Consider the following 15578-nt stretch of genomic DNA (forward strand, 5'->3'; position numbering starts at 1 on the left):
TAACTCCTGACACATCTGACAACGCTTTCAGGACAACGCTGACAGAAACCTTCTTAGGCTAGGATGTCACACCAAAAGATATTGTAGAACTTTGCAGAAATGGGGGGGGTGGGGAAGTCTCAGAGGTCAGCACATTTATTTCTTCTCCTCACCATTAATTCTGAATCAGGAAGGAAAACCACACCGGACAGGATTCACTTTAGAATGGAAGAACAGCAGAAATACATCCACCAAATAATGGGAGAAGAAGAACCCGGATGATGCAGAGAAATTAACAGCTATTATTGCATTGAAATTGTTGCATGTCAAAATAATAATGAATGCAAATGTTGGTCCAGGTTGATCATTTAGCATACTTGGATATGACCTTCAATAGCGATATTCAACAGTTTGTAATAAATACAATAACTATGTTATTTCTATGCTTCAGAAACATGGAGGTTTTATAACAGTTCAGAGAAATTAGTTTTCTAAAGGTTTGGATTTCCTAAAGAAAGGACTAAAGCAAAAAGGAAAGTGATGAACTACTAAATGCAGAATACTAAAATTTATTATTCTTCACTTTTCCAGGCAACTTCACTTTTCCAACTGATTCTAAGAAAATACTACCCCAAAGAAATACTCTAATGCACCTTGATGGCATAGCTAAAAATTTCCTGCTTGGGGTATACCCAGCATCATGTTAAGGTTTTTGCATTTAATAAAGCAAATTGTCTACTAGTTTTCTTCTGTTTTATCTTCGTTCCTCCTCTTTTAGTCCACCTACATGACTTTTGAGGAGTTTTCCTTATTGTAAAACCATATGGCACACAAACACTGAGAAAATTCAAGAACCAGCATGGAGATAGACTTCTCTTCTTTACAGGGGCATTTGCTAGTGAGTTGTTTTCAAACACATACAACACATGCAAAACGGAAAAGAAAAAAGGTGCCGTTTCAGTTGATATTTAACTTTTGCTATATATTATGCATTTAAAAAAACTGGTTAGTAATAAACAGACCTAAAAAATGTAATAGTATTTTTGTTGAAATAGGAATTCCCTTTCTGTAACAACACTTAGAAATTTCTCAGCCTACCATTTAGACAATATTAAAAGTTTTTTGCCATAACTCTATTACATGTGACTTCAATGTTGTAATCTACTGCTCAAAATAGCAGTGTCCAGCTTGATTGAGAGCTCAGATAATGCTCTTTAGTGGAGAAACAAATGCATTTTCATGATTGCCGAGACAGAACATGCAAAGTAAATAACCTACAGAAGTTAGTCACATTTTGCTGGAAAATGGCAAAACCAGAAAAGAGTTATTTGCAGTTGTACAAACTTCAGCTCTAGCATACATCTAAGCTGACGTCTGCTTGATATCAAAAAATGCCTGCAGTCATTGCTGTAATGAAATATAGAGGAACCAATAAATTTAAAAAGCAATTCTACATGACATTGAGCAATGAGGTACATGCTCTTTCAGAAATTATATGTTATCATTAATCTCCAAAGTCTCTGGAGTGGGTTTTCAACATCAAAATTATAGTAGAGCTGCTTACATAAAATGGCATTTATTGGGATACACTTCACCTTCTCCACATGGTAAGTCCAAGTGCATTGCTGAATTCCTTGTGACCTAACTTTACTTCAGCAACAAACAGAAATTGAAGTTATAATTTTGGAATAACAAAAAAAGTCATGGTACCAGCCTTTTTGTTATGTATCTTGCCTTTAATACTGAAATGAGTGATAAAGATCCAGTTCCTCAAAACCAAATGGAATATTGGTATTAGGTGATCAAGCAAGTGGAAAAAAATCACATGCAAAATAACTTGTCAGCATTATTTGGCTTCCTGAAAGGTGAAATTCCATTAGACAGCTGAGCATCCAACTTAGCACTTCATTGTTGCTGAAGAAACAGTCACAGTAACCCTTCCCTGCTTTGTTCCAGATGTTGCCTTTGCACTTCCACTGCCTGTCTTTTGCTGGCTCTACCGCCCTCCTTGTGGGTGGATTTACCTGCCTGAGCCAGCACCAAAAGAAAGCAAGTACTTGCTTTGTTGTTGAGCCGATTTAACTTACCAAAGCAAGAAGTAAAGTAAGTGTCTAGCTAAGGCAGAGGAAGTGGCTGGTGGGAGCAAGGTGACTACTTTCAGCAGCAACAGGTTAGGTTGCCTCACAGCCCATCTTCAGGAAACTCACCATAAATGATTCGTAAGAAATGTTTACACATTACAGTGTTGCGAATTAATGCTCCCCGCCCCAAATCAGTAAAGATCCTACTAACTGGATTCGATCTGAATTAATTCAGTATTTGTTATTCTTTTGTCTCTCAACAGCATTGCCAGCGGTGGTGAGATTTAAATACTTGCCTTCATAAAATACGCTATTCTATCACAATGCTCAAAGAGCTACTCCAATCTTTATCATTTCTACAGGACTGATGTATATACAGTTCCATGCAATGTATAATCAGCCATCAGACTGCTGTCCTGTTATAGTCCAGACACAAGAGACATTGATCTAGAGAGTACACATAGAATAGCACACAATTGGTTTGATCAAAGCATGCCTTTAGAAGCTGTTCATTTAATCAAATACATGGCAAAGTGCAACCACTTTACTTTTCAAATTAAAAACCCAAACAACCATATAAAAACCCCACCCAACCAACCAAAAAATGCAAGTTCCTGAGGTGCTAGTAACAGCAATTCAGTTTCAAATGACAGTCCGTTCACTCCACAAGAAGTTTCAGGTGGGGTGATCTGACTGATCTTTGTCCTGCCTGGTTCATGAAAGTCATGTCTTCTGACTGAAAGAGCCAATCTCCTATTTCAGCTCCTTAGTCATAGAATATGTTGATCAACATTAAGGAAATCAATCCTGAATATACTGATTGATATATATGTACATACACATTGAATATACTTGTGCCCAGTGTCAAACATCTACTTCCTGAACAACTCAAAAGCCGCTTTCAACCTCATTTAGGTGCCACCTGACACAATTCAAAATTCTAACCAGAAGGCGGGGGGGAGGGGCGCAGAAATCAGCAATAGGGGTACTGATGGATGCTAACAGAAACAAACAGAGAAGAGAGACTATTTTTTGTTTGACTGGATTTCTCTGCACCATTAAGTATGGCTCAATGTTAAAAAGCAGGTAAAGAAGGAGAAAAAAAGGACAAAGTGAAATGCTACAAGTGATCTGAATCCATCTTAAGGGCCTGCACTTACAATATAGAGAAGAAACTGCACCTTTATCATCAGCCTTCTCACCCATAAAGGCTCAGAGAGTCAATTTTCATTTAAGGTCTCTCTGTCAACGTTTAGTCTTTTGAAGAGAACATGATGGACACAGATGCCCATGTTATGCACTGGAAGTACAGTATGAATCATCTTGTCAAGTTTGATGACATCAGTTCTATTACTTGGATGATACCAGCTCAAGCATGAACACAACCTGATTAAAATTAATCCAGGCTAGACAAGAAATACGCTGCTTTGAGAAGCAGCTTGGAGAAATAGGAATTATAGTCAGATTTGCACTAGTTAATAAAGTTTGGTGTAACCTGCTGTGCAGCAGTGCTCCTTAATTTTCTATTGATATAAAGACATTTCTATATGCGATCTTAAGGAACACTTTCAAAAAATCTGTAACAGGATAGAAAAATCCCACCTTCCCAGACAACGATCAGTCTCAGTTTTTCACTAACTTCTGGACAAACTATAGCACTACTGCATATGTGGATACGAAGCAATCAGTTCTCACTAAACCCTAAGCACCCTCCTCTCAGCAACACCGGAGCACACTTTACACACAGCATCTTACAAAGCTGGTGGTCCAGGTTGAAAACCGTGAAGCACACTGGTGAAGACTGCGACTGACCAGACAAACAACGTTATCCACCACAAACACAAAGCCCATTTGCCTAATGGCCAATTCACAGCTATTGAAAAAACATGTAAACTGTAATAATTACTGTAAAAATCTCAACCTTTTTCTTTCCAAATGAAAAACAGAGTTGCTGTTACAGATATAACATATTGCATAATGTATGTAAATCTAACCAGTTCAAATACCAGACAGTATTGAATCTGAGTGGGTCCTTGATTTTAGAAGTGAGGTCTGCATTCAAAAATTGAATTCTGTGAGACGCTTCACAATCCATTTTTCAGTTCCTCTCCCTTACAACCTACTGCTTTCCAGGCGTAGGCTTATGCAATTCCACTTGAGAAGCTCTACCCAGGAAAAGGCAGATTTACTGAGGCTCTCATGAGGTTGTGAAATAAATCATGTCCTAAAACGTGGTCCACAAATAAGGCAGACTTTCCAGATCCTAATTCCGAAAAAATACCCTCATTGTGTATTTCGGCCACTATAGTCTCTACTCTTTAAATAAGTAAATAAATAAATAGCTATTTTAACCAGAAAATAAAGAGAACTACATACATACATCCTAGTACATGAACACATAGATAACAGCCATCAAAACAGAATACAGAGATAAGCAAGTACAACAAAAAGGTTTTAAAAGTCAAAATTAGATTTACATGGTGAAGTGTTGGCCTTTCTTGCCAAGGCACATTCACACACAACAAAATGTAAAACGAAGTTTGAGATAAGACACAAGCAAAATCAAGTTGAGGAAAAATATGGGTGGGAGTGTAAGGAAGCAACAGAGGTAGAATGAGAGCAGAATGGAATATTTAGAGGTATGTAATAAGCTATTTTCTGTTAGGAACTTTCAATGAAAGATGATAGATTTTAGCTGTATTTAAAATAGCTTCAATCAACAAAGTTGTAGCAAAGACATGTAATTAAATATCCACCAAACCACAGACCATAATTCTGGGAACAAAAGTATGAGTTTCGAAAACACAAAAAGATGCTGCAAACTTAATGAGGCTAAGAAAAAAAGGAATGAAGAAAAATATATTGTATGACAGAAAATATTACTTTCAGCAGAACAAGAAAAAAATTCACAAGGACAGCCTGGGGGGAGGGGGAATATATATACTCAGCTTTTAAATCAGCATCAGTTTGAACTGAGGCATTAAAAAAAATAGAGAATAAGGTGTAGCTCTCCACACAAGTTTATAGTTCAGGGAAGGAAAGGGAAGGGGGAGATGGATTCAGAGTTATTAAGACAACCGTACTAACTGAACACACAGGACTCAGACGAGAAAGATGCAGTTCAAGAATAAGAGAAAAGGGGGAAAAAAGTTACAAGAGGAAAACAGTAAAGAAAACAATATTGGTAAATATTAAGTAACCAGCCTCTAACCTAGATTATAGCAACATTAAAATTCAAATACTTGTAACTGCAGACAATGTTCCTATTCAGAACATCTGCTCCAGGTATTGCGCTCATTCTATGCATCTCAAATGCTATATGAAATACTGAGAGCTACACAGCATTCAATTATAATGTGCATTCTCTGGAAGGTATTACACCTTTTTCAGCAAATCTCAGTGCTTTTTACTGGCATCCAACTTTTACTTACTATTTCTGCGTAATACTCTTTGGTATTAGCTCATTTCCCTTTCAAACATCTTTCACCAAAAGGACTAGAGATACACAAAAGACATGATGAAGTACCCCTTAAAGATGATCACTTTTTACAAAACAGCCCTGTATTATTCCTAGAGTGTTGGGGATGAATAGATGCAGAAAACTGTCTTTCAATTCTGCAATGTAGCAAGTGTCAATAGACATCTGTCTTTGGACAGAAAATAAAAAATTACTTTAGATAAACACTAATATATGCCAGTATTTCCTAAGACTGAAAAGACAATACAACTAACAAGAGACAAGCGGTCATGGACACTGCCTGAGGGAAAAAAAAGGGGATCAACTAAAGGTGTTGTCAGGAGCTTGTGAGCAACTCTGCCAACACAGCTATGAAACAAAATAACTGGAATAAATGGTACAGCCAGTTTTGCTGCTACAGTTAAAGCCAGAAACTTAGTGCCCATCTGAGAATGAGAACCATGCACTGCTGTACTAATGCAAGCCTGCATCTGACACCCTGAAACCAGGTAGCAATTCTGTTAGTGATTTAAAAGTCTTCTCTGATAGATAAGAGCTAAGTCTTTTGATATTCTGGACACTGCTCTCACTATATCCATTAGAACAGAATAATTTATGTCAGAAAGGGCCTCTGGAGATCATACTGCTCAAAGCAATACCAACTGAGATCTTGTTGCTCAGTGCCTTGCCCAGACAAGTTTTGAATACTCCAAGGATGGAGATTACACAACCTAGTATCTAATTGGAATTTCCCATGTTGCAACCTCTACCCATTGCTTCTCATCTAAGAGGAGCCTGGCTCCACCTTGATACTCTCTGGTTAGGTAGGTGAAGACACCATTAACCTGTCTTAGCCGTAGCCTTCTCTTCTTAAGGCTGAACAATCCATTTCTCCCAGCTTCTCCTTGTACAACATGTGCTCCAGGCCCTGACCACCCGCTGCTCAATTCACTCCAATATGTCACACCTTACTTGTACCAGTGAGCTCAAAGCTTGACATTCTCAACAAAGGCATCACAAACTAACCAGGCGAAAGACAAACTCATTTAATCTCTTTACAGCTCAATTCCCTACAGAGCAGTAGAAAGTTAAACCATAGTTAGCCATCTTTACTCACAATAAAACCTCTCCTCAAGACCTAGGACCAAAAAGGGCAGCATTATGGACACAATCTAAGTATTCTTTATTAGAAACAAGAACTCAGTCTAGACTGCTGGAACAAAACAGAAACAGAATGAAACACAATGCTCTAACCATGCCTTCTATGTACACATACACAGATTTCCATTTATACTCCTATATATAATGCAATTTTGCTGCACAGCCATAAGCATAGTCTTCTAACGGCGGTTTTCATAAAGTGAAAATAGTTTTGAAATTTTATCAGGTACACGTCATTGAATATTTAGCACGTGTACCAAACAGCTGCAAAGAGCTGCAAATGAAGCTCAAATATGTATACTTGTCTTGCTTCAGGTAAAAGATCCAATGTCTATACTTTTGTTGTGAAGATCCCTGCAAAGCAGTGTATTCATCTTACAAGCAACACAGGAAAACTATCAGGAAAAATGCTAAATGGGGGAAAAGTAATATAGTCAATCCACTCCTAAGTCAGGTTCATGAGCCTTCAGAAACTTCATGGTTAAGAGCAAGATGTGGGATAAACTGTTCAGTAACTTCTTATAGACTATTATAACCTATAGTACAGGTTATCAAAACCTACGGCTGATGAGTAAAGAAAAAAATAATTATTAGAAGTATCACAAATAAAATAACAGCCAAACAGCATTATAGGCCCATGACTAAGACTGATCTGTAAATGATACAATAAACCCCTTAGAAATAAGCAAATGTTTATTCAGTCAGCTAAAGCAGCACTTCTTAGTCTGTTATCAATTTAAGAAGAGATTAAACAACATCCACTAAAGAATTCATGCTTTTTTAAATCAGTGGAGTTAGACAACATGCAAGCACATGTTCCAAAAGTTTTGCTCATAAAATATTTTTCTACTATGTTTCCATAAAATCCTAGAGTACTTACAGAGTTAGTATCAGGAAAACATTTAAAAAGGACAAGTAGGATGATCCACAAGATTATAAAGCAGTTACTCTGATATCAGTTTGAGGAAGCACAAAAGTTGAATTCAATTAACAGCTCAAAGAAGAAAAATATTTAACATCACTAAAAAGACTTTAAGTACAACTGCAAAAAAAATTACTTCCTGGATACAGTATGTTCTGACTTGGCACAACATGGTATTGTTACAACAGCACTAGGTATCAGTAAGGTACACATTAAATGGTCAAGGACTGTCTGCCTGCCTGAGAAATGAAGTAGCAGCATTATCAGCTAAAAGGAAATTGCAAAGACCCATTCCAGATGCAATACTTCAATCCTTTTATTATCCTTGATCTAGAATGACATTAACAGTCTATCTCAAGCTAAAACCACCACTTGCTGCTTCTCCATTACTACAGAAATAAACTAGACAAATTTGAGATGATCTGACCTTGACAAACCCTGTTACTTACTACTTTATCTTATAAATACTTAAGACCAGCTGTTTTCACATATTTTTCTGTGAATTCAAAATAAGCTGATTTACAGCTAGTTTCAACCAATTAGCCTATAAAAAGGAAGAAAAAAACCCCAAAATTGATGTACAAGTAGATTTTCACCTATGAAATGATTACTAAAGAGCTTTAATCTCTGCTCTTGCTTTTATTTCAAAAGGATGAGAACATAAAACATTGAAATGAGAAAGCGTCACTGTAGAAACACTGAAGTGAAATATTTCCACATCTGACCTACACGAAACATCTGAACACTTTTAAATTGAGTACTTAATTTCAATTTTATGAACTGCATTTCAACACTATGTCTTCTTATTGCTCTTTACTGGGAATTGTAATATATGTCTCTGTTCTTTTGTATGGAAAACTCTCAATTCTCAACATATACCTAGTCACCTCATCTCCATGATGTACCAGCACAGAAGGAAAACATTTCTTCCAGAAAATTTGATTGCTAGGAGGAAGCAGCAGTTAAAACTAGAGGTATCACACATGAATGTGAAAATACAAAAGTAATTTTTTTTCTTATTCTCTGAAAATGAATCCTACCGGTCAGCTCAAAGAAGAAAACACCGACACAGTCTAAATTACACCAGGGAAGACAGACACAAAACAATCAAATACAGATGCTATGGGTCCCATCTCAGCTAGACAAAGCCTGGTTTTCAGTTATCTATTAGCAGAGAAACAAAGAAAAACTACCATCTCTGCAGAAGGTTTCAAGAGAGAGATGACAAACGACAAAATCTTGGCTTTCTTCTTAAGGACAAAAAGCTTAAAAAAATTATGCAGCATGGCAAACTAGATTAAAATGAACTTAAAGAGGACGTGACTACAAGAACAGAAGACAGAATTCCTCACAGGAGATCATTTAACATCATATGTTAAAAAATAAAAAGTGTTATATCAGGTTGTCATGGTTTAACCCCAGTCAGCAACTAAGCACCACACAGCCGCTCTCTCGCTCTCCCCACATCAGGATGGGGGAGAGAATCAGAAGGGGAAAGGTGAGAAAACTCGTGGGTTGAGATGAAGACAGTTTAATAGGTAAAGCAAAAGCTGTGCACACAAGCAAAGCAAAACAAGGAATTCATTCACCACTTCCCATCGGCAGGCAGGTGTTCAGCCATCTCCAGGAAAGCAGGGCTCCATCACACCTAATGGCTACTTAGGAAGACAAACGCCGTCACTCCCAATGTCCCTCCCTTCCTCCTTCTTCCCCCAGCTTTCTATGCTGAGCATGACGTCCTATGGTATGGAATATCCCTTTGGTCAGTTGGGGTCAGCTGTCCCAGCTGTGTCCCCTCCCAACTTCTTGTGCACCCCCAGCCTACTCGCTGGTGGGGTGGGGTGAGGAGCAGAAAAGGCCTTGACTCTGTGTAAGCACTGCTCAGCGATAACAAAAACATCCCTGTGTTATCAACACTGTTTTCAGCACAAATCCAAAACATAGCCACATACTACCTACTATGAAGAAAATTAACTCTATCCCAGCCAAAACCAGCACATAGGTCTTCTAGGGCTTGGTTTTGTAGGTTTTGGGGTGGGAATTTTTTTGGTTTTGTCGTCTTTGATTTTATTATGTTTCTGGTTTTTTTTCTTCTCCAAACAAAAGAAAAATAAGAACACTAAATCATCCGTCAAAGACAAGGCTGATGAAAACTGTTGATAATTCAGGAAGCACACTAATCAAACAAGAAACAGCAGTTTAGATGAAGCAGTAAAACTAGAACTACTATTTTCTATAGTAACATGTTATCCTATATAGCTGATGCTAACTGGTCAGCTATAGGAACCAAATTATGTATGTTCTGCAAATTGATTCTCATTTAAATTTCATGCTCAGAAGAGTAGGATGTTAAAACTACAGCTGCGTATCTTAACTATTCTGTTTAAATTTACTTACCAAATATCTCACTAGTTTGAAGTATGCAGCAGATACTTAGAATTTGCATTTGTAACATTACGGTTCTATGCATTAGTTACATTAAAAAAAATTCTGACACTACTATCTCATTAAATATGATGAACTAGCAATTTACTAAAAATCTAGAACAACAGAAAACCTTCATTTTAGGTACCTTATTATCATCAACAGGTATATTGCATAAAAACTATGCCAGATAGTAAAAATTTTTAGATCCCCAGTCTAACTGAACAGCGAGTTCTTACATTTCTTGTACATACTTTTTGACAAAATAAGTAATTTTCCTCGTTTGTGAGGGAGCAGGAGAAATTCAATACCTGCAACGTGTATTTCACATCATCTTTTTATTATTTTTACATATAAATATTGTAGTGTAAAAGCAACTTCTGAGATACACGTATGACCGTGACTGTCATATCCTCATGAAATATTAATATACCATGAAACAAAAATGTGTTACACAGACAGTAATTCCATTGTCTTTTCACCTACCATGTCATTGTACTTACCTTGGAATACAGCTTTATAGATTAAGCAGTTTACAAGAAACGTTTGATACAGTGCCAAGTTGCAAAGCATTCCTTTCTTGTTATGTGCCCTTTGCAAACTGCAAGTCTGTTATCAATCAACATGCTTTGCACATCAAAAATACTCACCATCCACCAATAATTTATTAAAAAGATAACACAAAAAAAAATGCTGCACCATTTTAAAATAGTATGAATTCCCATCTATTTAAACACAAATTTCAGTTAAGGAGAACTTAAATATCAATTAAATATTGCTAAAAAAAAATCAATTTCTTTTAAAAACTGAAGACAGAAGGTACCAAAAGATACCACAACATCAATTTTCAATAATCAGCTCTTTTTTGTCATACCTTAGCACACTGTGTGAATATTACATAAAGCCTCAATAAATTTTATCACTTTCCTATGGCTTAAAGTAATATAGAGTAAATAAAATGAGCCTTTCTAAAACCTTTTTATCTTCCTCCCACTTGAAATATGCTTTCATGTTTAAATATAAAAACTTTGGGATAATTAAAAGTATTACTGACCATTTACAATGATTTCCATGATTCTTTTGAGACATGGAAAAAGATAACCATGAAAACTAAAATACAGTAACATAATTGGTATGCATAACAAGGAGGGAAGATAATTAATATAGTTGGAGAGCTTTTTTTTATATATACACATAATTCAATACATTAACAATCTATGCGCTACTGAAGCATTTTAGATTATTTTTGAAATAATTAAAACAATTACTAAAATGTGAAACTGCACACTTCAACTTTTATAGTTAACAGAATATCTATGAAAATGTTATTGCAGATATATATTAATTTGTACAAATCTAGATTTGCACAATAGGTGTAGAAAACCACAGAAAGATACATACCTGGATTTTCAACTTTCATGGTATTCAGACCTTAAAAATGAAGTAATTTTTAGACTCTATTGAAAAATTGTGTATAACTAAAAAAAATATGCTGGCTTTGGATTTTTCAAAATTCTGATGGCTATTACACCCAATGAGTAATAGAAAACCATGAAAATTCTTTTAGCTACGTACTCACGTTCCTGACAAAACTTCCTATTCAGGATTTACTCATTCAGTGTATAAGGAAATCAAATGTAGTTAGACCTGAAGATAGGTTATTTCAGCTAGCAGGTTAGTAATAATGCTCACCTGTATAAAATCCTACAAGCTTGAAAATAATGAAAACTGTTGCATTGAACTACTAAAACAACACTGAAGACAAATATATTTTATTAATACAGCAAACTGTTAGAAAGCAAGCAAAGTGAAAACTTACAAATTCTTTTTTTTTTTTTTTAAGAGAAAAAGGGCAGTAAACTAGTCAATCTCCATGCTGGCTCATTCTTTGTTAGGTGCTAAACAGATTACACTGGCTGTGCCAAAATTAGGAATGCAACATGGTTTTACAGAATTATATCCACTATTTATATTGAATTGATGCATCCCAACTGCAGACTGGGACTTGACAGTCTAATGCTTTAATACTTCATTTTTATCGTAAATGAAAGAAATTGACTTAGAAAGACATAGCTGTGAAATTTCTGGGTTTTAGTGATAAAATTTAGGTTTTTTTAGTCAGCACAAAAAAGTTGGTGGTGTGCAGCTACCATTATAGTTTATATACTACCACTGAGAACAAATAAAAAAAATAGCTCAGGTTGCACAGTTTAAGGCTGGTGAATACTGTATTGGCAGAATGTTGCTTCAGCTGCCAGATGAGTTTCTGAGACAAAAAAAACCCCAAACACCACAACTGAAACCAGAAAATACATGCCAAAATTTTGCCAATTGGCAATACATGCCAAATAGAACAAAAGGACAATCCAGGACATAATTGTTTTCAAAAAAATCTCCTAAAAGATAAGACGACTATATGACACTCATTAAAATTGGTTATTACATAAATAACCTCTTCTTCTGGGGCTTTAATTCTCTTTTAAAAGATATCTAATATGACCTCTTTAAAAAAAACTGCTCAACAGTTACTTGATACATGACAACATCATTGTCTCAGGTTTATGAAGGAAGACTCTGCTATATGTCACTATATTAAATATTTTACTAAAATCAAAGTTATTACAACTGTAATAAATATAGTTTTAAAAAACATTTAATGTACAATTTTATTTACATGCAAGTCTGTCAAAGGAACAACCTCCAGAAGAAAACGGTCTTGAAATAGGCCTATTTAAAACACAGAAGATCCACTACTTTATTGGAGGTGATGATGTGTTTTAGAAGGGCAAGTAACAGATTTTTATTAACTGACTGCAACTGTGTTATCGGCTACTGGAAATACTGAAAGAATTCCATGAGTCTGTATTGCCTCCCCACCTATGTCTTCGCTGCAGAGGTGGCCTTTGAGTGTTTTTGTGGGGAGGTACCACTGAATTCATGACAATAGGTATGGATATTTGATATTCATATCGTTCCAACATCTGAGCAATCTTCTCACGAGTGACCCCATGTTTATTCCTCCTACAAAAATAAAAATTTAAATAAATTGTCTGGTATGTTATATGTTTACAGTCTTTAAGAAAAAGAAAAAACCTCTAATTTCACAATTTTTCTTCTTGCTTTTCATACTTGAAATTTCACTTTTATCACACTGTATCCTCATTCTCTCAGTATTCAACTTGTGTTAAGGTTTATTTTAACAATTCACCACTGCATATATTAAATAACAGAAAACAACACAGTCATTCTTCTTCACACAGAAATGTGATGTTATTCACCAGGACTATGTACCTAAATAACGCTAGAAGGGCTTTGCTTTCTATTTATTCATCGGATTTTACATGGTATACTAGCTAATGAGTAGAGGGATGAATAATATTATAGACTACTACTTATGAAAGCAATGTTCAAACTAGCATAAAAAAAAGAAACTACATGGTTTCAAGACTTGATGACAGAATATTTTGTCATCAATAAATCTCTACATAAAATAAGGAGCAATTTTAGTTTTGAACCAGAACAGCATGCTCATGATACTTTTATCTACTAGCTCTTACTGATACTTGCTGTAAATTTAGAAATGTACCAAAACACACGTAAGGGAAGAGAGGCCAGAAGTGTTGTCCTGTTCTTGCAGTGTTTAGTGAACAGCTACTTTCAGTGAGAGCTTGGCCTATTAAGAACCTGAGACATTAGACATTACATTAGAATGTATCTATCTCCTTAGGATCTATGGAATAGGATCTTAAAATCCATGTTAGCAGAAAATTTCGGTCTCTGCCAAAAAGAAAACCATGAGGCTTATGCACAAACTCAATGTCAGGGAATCGCCAGCACTGTAACAGAACTGAATCTAAAACAACAGATATAAAACATAAACCAAATGTTTTGATAGTGTAGACAGGCATTTATCGTAACTCAATATATTCTCATCGCCAAGAAACCTTGTCCAATCTGAATTATTTCCAGCTCATACCAATGGGGAATATATGCCTGCATCTTTGTGCTTTCTGCCAGGGACAAAAGAGGCATGGGCCTCCTTACCAATTGCTCAGCTCCATAGAGGAGAAATCAATACTGGGAACAAACAGGCTATACTAGAAAGAGGATACTCTATACAGAAATATTTTAAAAGACTGATTTCCTCCTCCCCCCACCCCCAAGGGTTTGTGCATATTATTACAACAAAGAAGTACATATCAAGTTGATGAAGGTTCAAAGCAGACTGCAGGTAGCACACTAGTTTCACATTCAGAATGGAAGAAGAACTGGTGACCTCAGAAGTATTCAGAATTATGCTGGCTCCTTAAGGTGTATTTTATCAGCTTTCTTTCTGGGAAGAAAAGGCTTAAATAGAGTATTTCTCTCATAGACACTCTTCCCTGAGACAACATCAGAAGCTAGAGTGATCATCACAAGCGGCTCATTGTTTAAATGCTACTAATTTCTACATTGTGCTAAAGAAGTCCAGGAGCAGCAGCGTGTTGAACTTAACAATTAACAAGTCTTAACAGTTTTGATTTTATTCACGAATATGAACAAGGTTAATGGTAGAGAAAAAAGCCAATCCCCTAGAAATATGGGGATTCGATAAAGCACTTGACTCTCATGACAGAAAAAAACTGAGAAGAGGAAGTCTAAGTCCTTTTATGCCAAATGGTGGAAGCAAAAAGTTATTCACTATTTTCCATATCTTGGTACTCCCTGAAAAAGATTACAGCTCAAGCGCTCTGGGCATAAAATGCAGAGCATTTGAAGTCCACAATTGAATGGACTTGTGTATAATCACTTCATAAATGAGCAAGTACTCTTCCTTAAAGAACAAGGTAGGATAATAAAATCACCAACAGCAAAATCACATCAAGCATAAAAATTAATTTAAAAAAGGAAACAACTCTGCTGTATAGTGTCATTTAATACCAGGATCTCCTCTTCAGGCATGTCTTCACTCATCCTTTGGCGGCTTGGCTATGCTGAAAGAGCATAAAGCCATCTATCCTTAACCAATACAGAGGTACCAGCAAAAGCTCCTAACAGATAGTTATGCTTTGGAAGCTGATTTTGCTTGGAGGACCACAGAATCTATTGATAACAGCAAAGTTCTGTCACTATTAAATGCTTCTACACTAGAAGAATCTTACATACCAATATACTGGCAAAGTAATCCTGCATAGACATGACTACTTAAAAGAATCAGCACAAGTTCAATGAAGTCAAAACCAAATTGCAGTTTTATGATCATACTGAAGGAAAAAGGATTATATTTAATATGTTTGCATTTCATTTCTGTGTGAAGTTACACAGCAGGTAGCTTTTTTTAAATTAAAACAACATCCGTCCAAAAATACAGATTATACGCAGGATACCTGTTATTCCCCAAAAGCTTGAATCAAATATATATATATATTTTTTAAAAAGTTCTAGTTCCCAACTGACCAGCTACTCAGAAAGCATACAAACATGACAGAGGGTAATTTTTTCAGCCAACACTGATTAAACACTTAAAAAAGAAAATAATAAAAAAAATTTCTCTCTTCTACCCGTGATTTTGCCA

The 15578-nt window shown here is 35.8% G+C and overlaps 1 protein-coding gene across 6 annotated transcripts in view; it reads right to left on the minus strand.

Moving 5' to 3' along the window:
* The window catches only part of LOC127029372 (NEDD4-binding protein 2-like 2), a 50185-nt gene that overhangs the window by 13414 nt on the left and 21193 nt on the right, over positions 1-15578 (minus strand). For 4 of the 6 annotated variants that reach the window (XM_050914962.1, XM_050914961.1, XM_050914966.1 and 1 more), the window contains exon 6: positions 12902-13045. The exons of 1 other annotated variant lie outside the window; for it this stretch is intronic. In XM_050914962.1, coding sequence (XP_050770919.1) covers positions 12902-13045 — 144 coding nt within the window. Of the gene's footprint in view, positions 1-11177; positions 13046-15578 lie in introns of those variants that run through there. One more of the 6 variants, XM_050914967.1, reaches the window with a different exon arrangement.

Source organism: Gymnogyps californianus, chromosome 1, assembly GCF_018139145.2.
Source record: "Gymnogyps californianus isolate 813 chromosome 1, ASM1813914v2, whole genome shotgun sequence".
Lineage (NCBI taxonomy): Eukaryota > Metazoa > Chordata > Aves > Accipitriformes > Cathartidae > Gymnogyps > Gymnogyps californianus.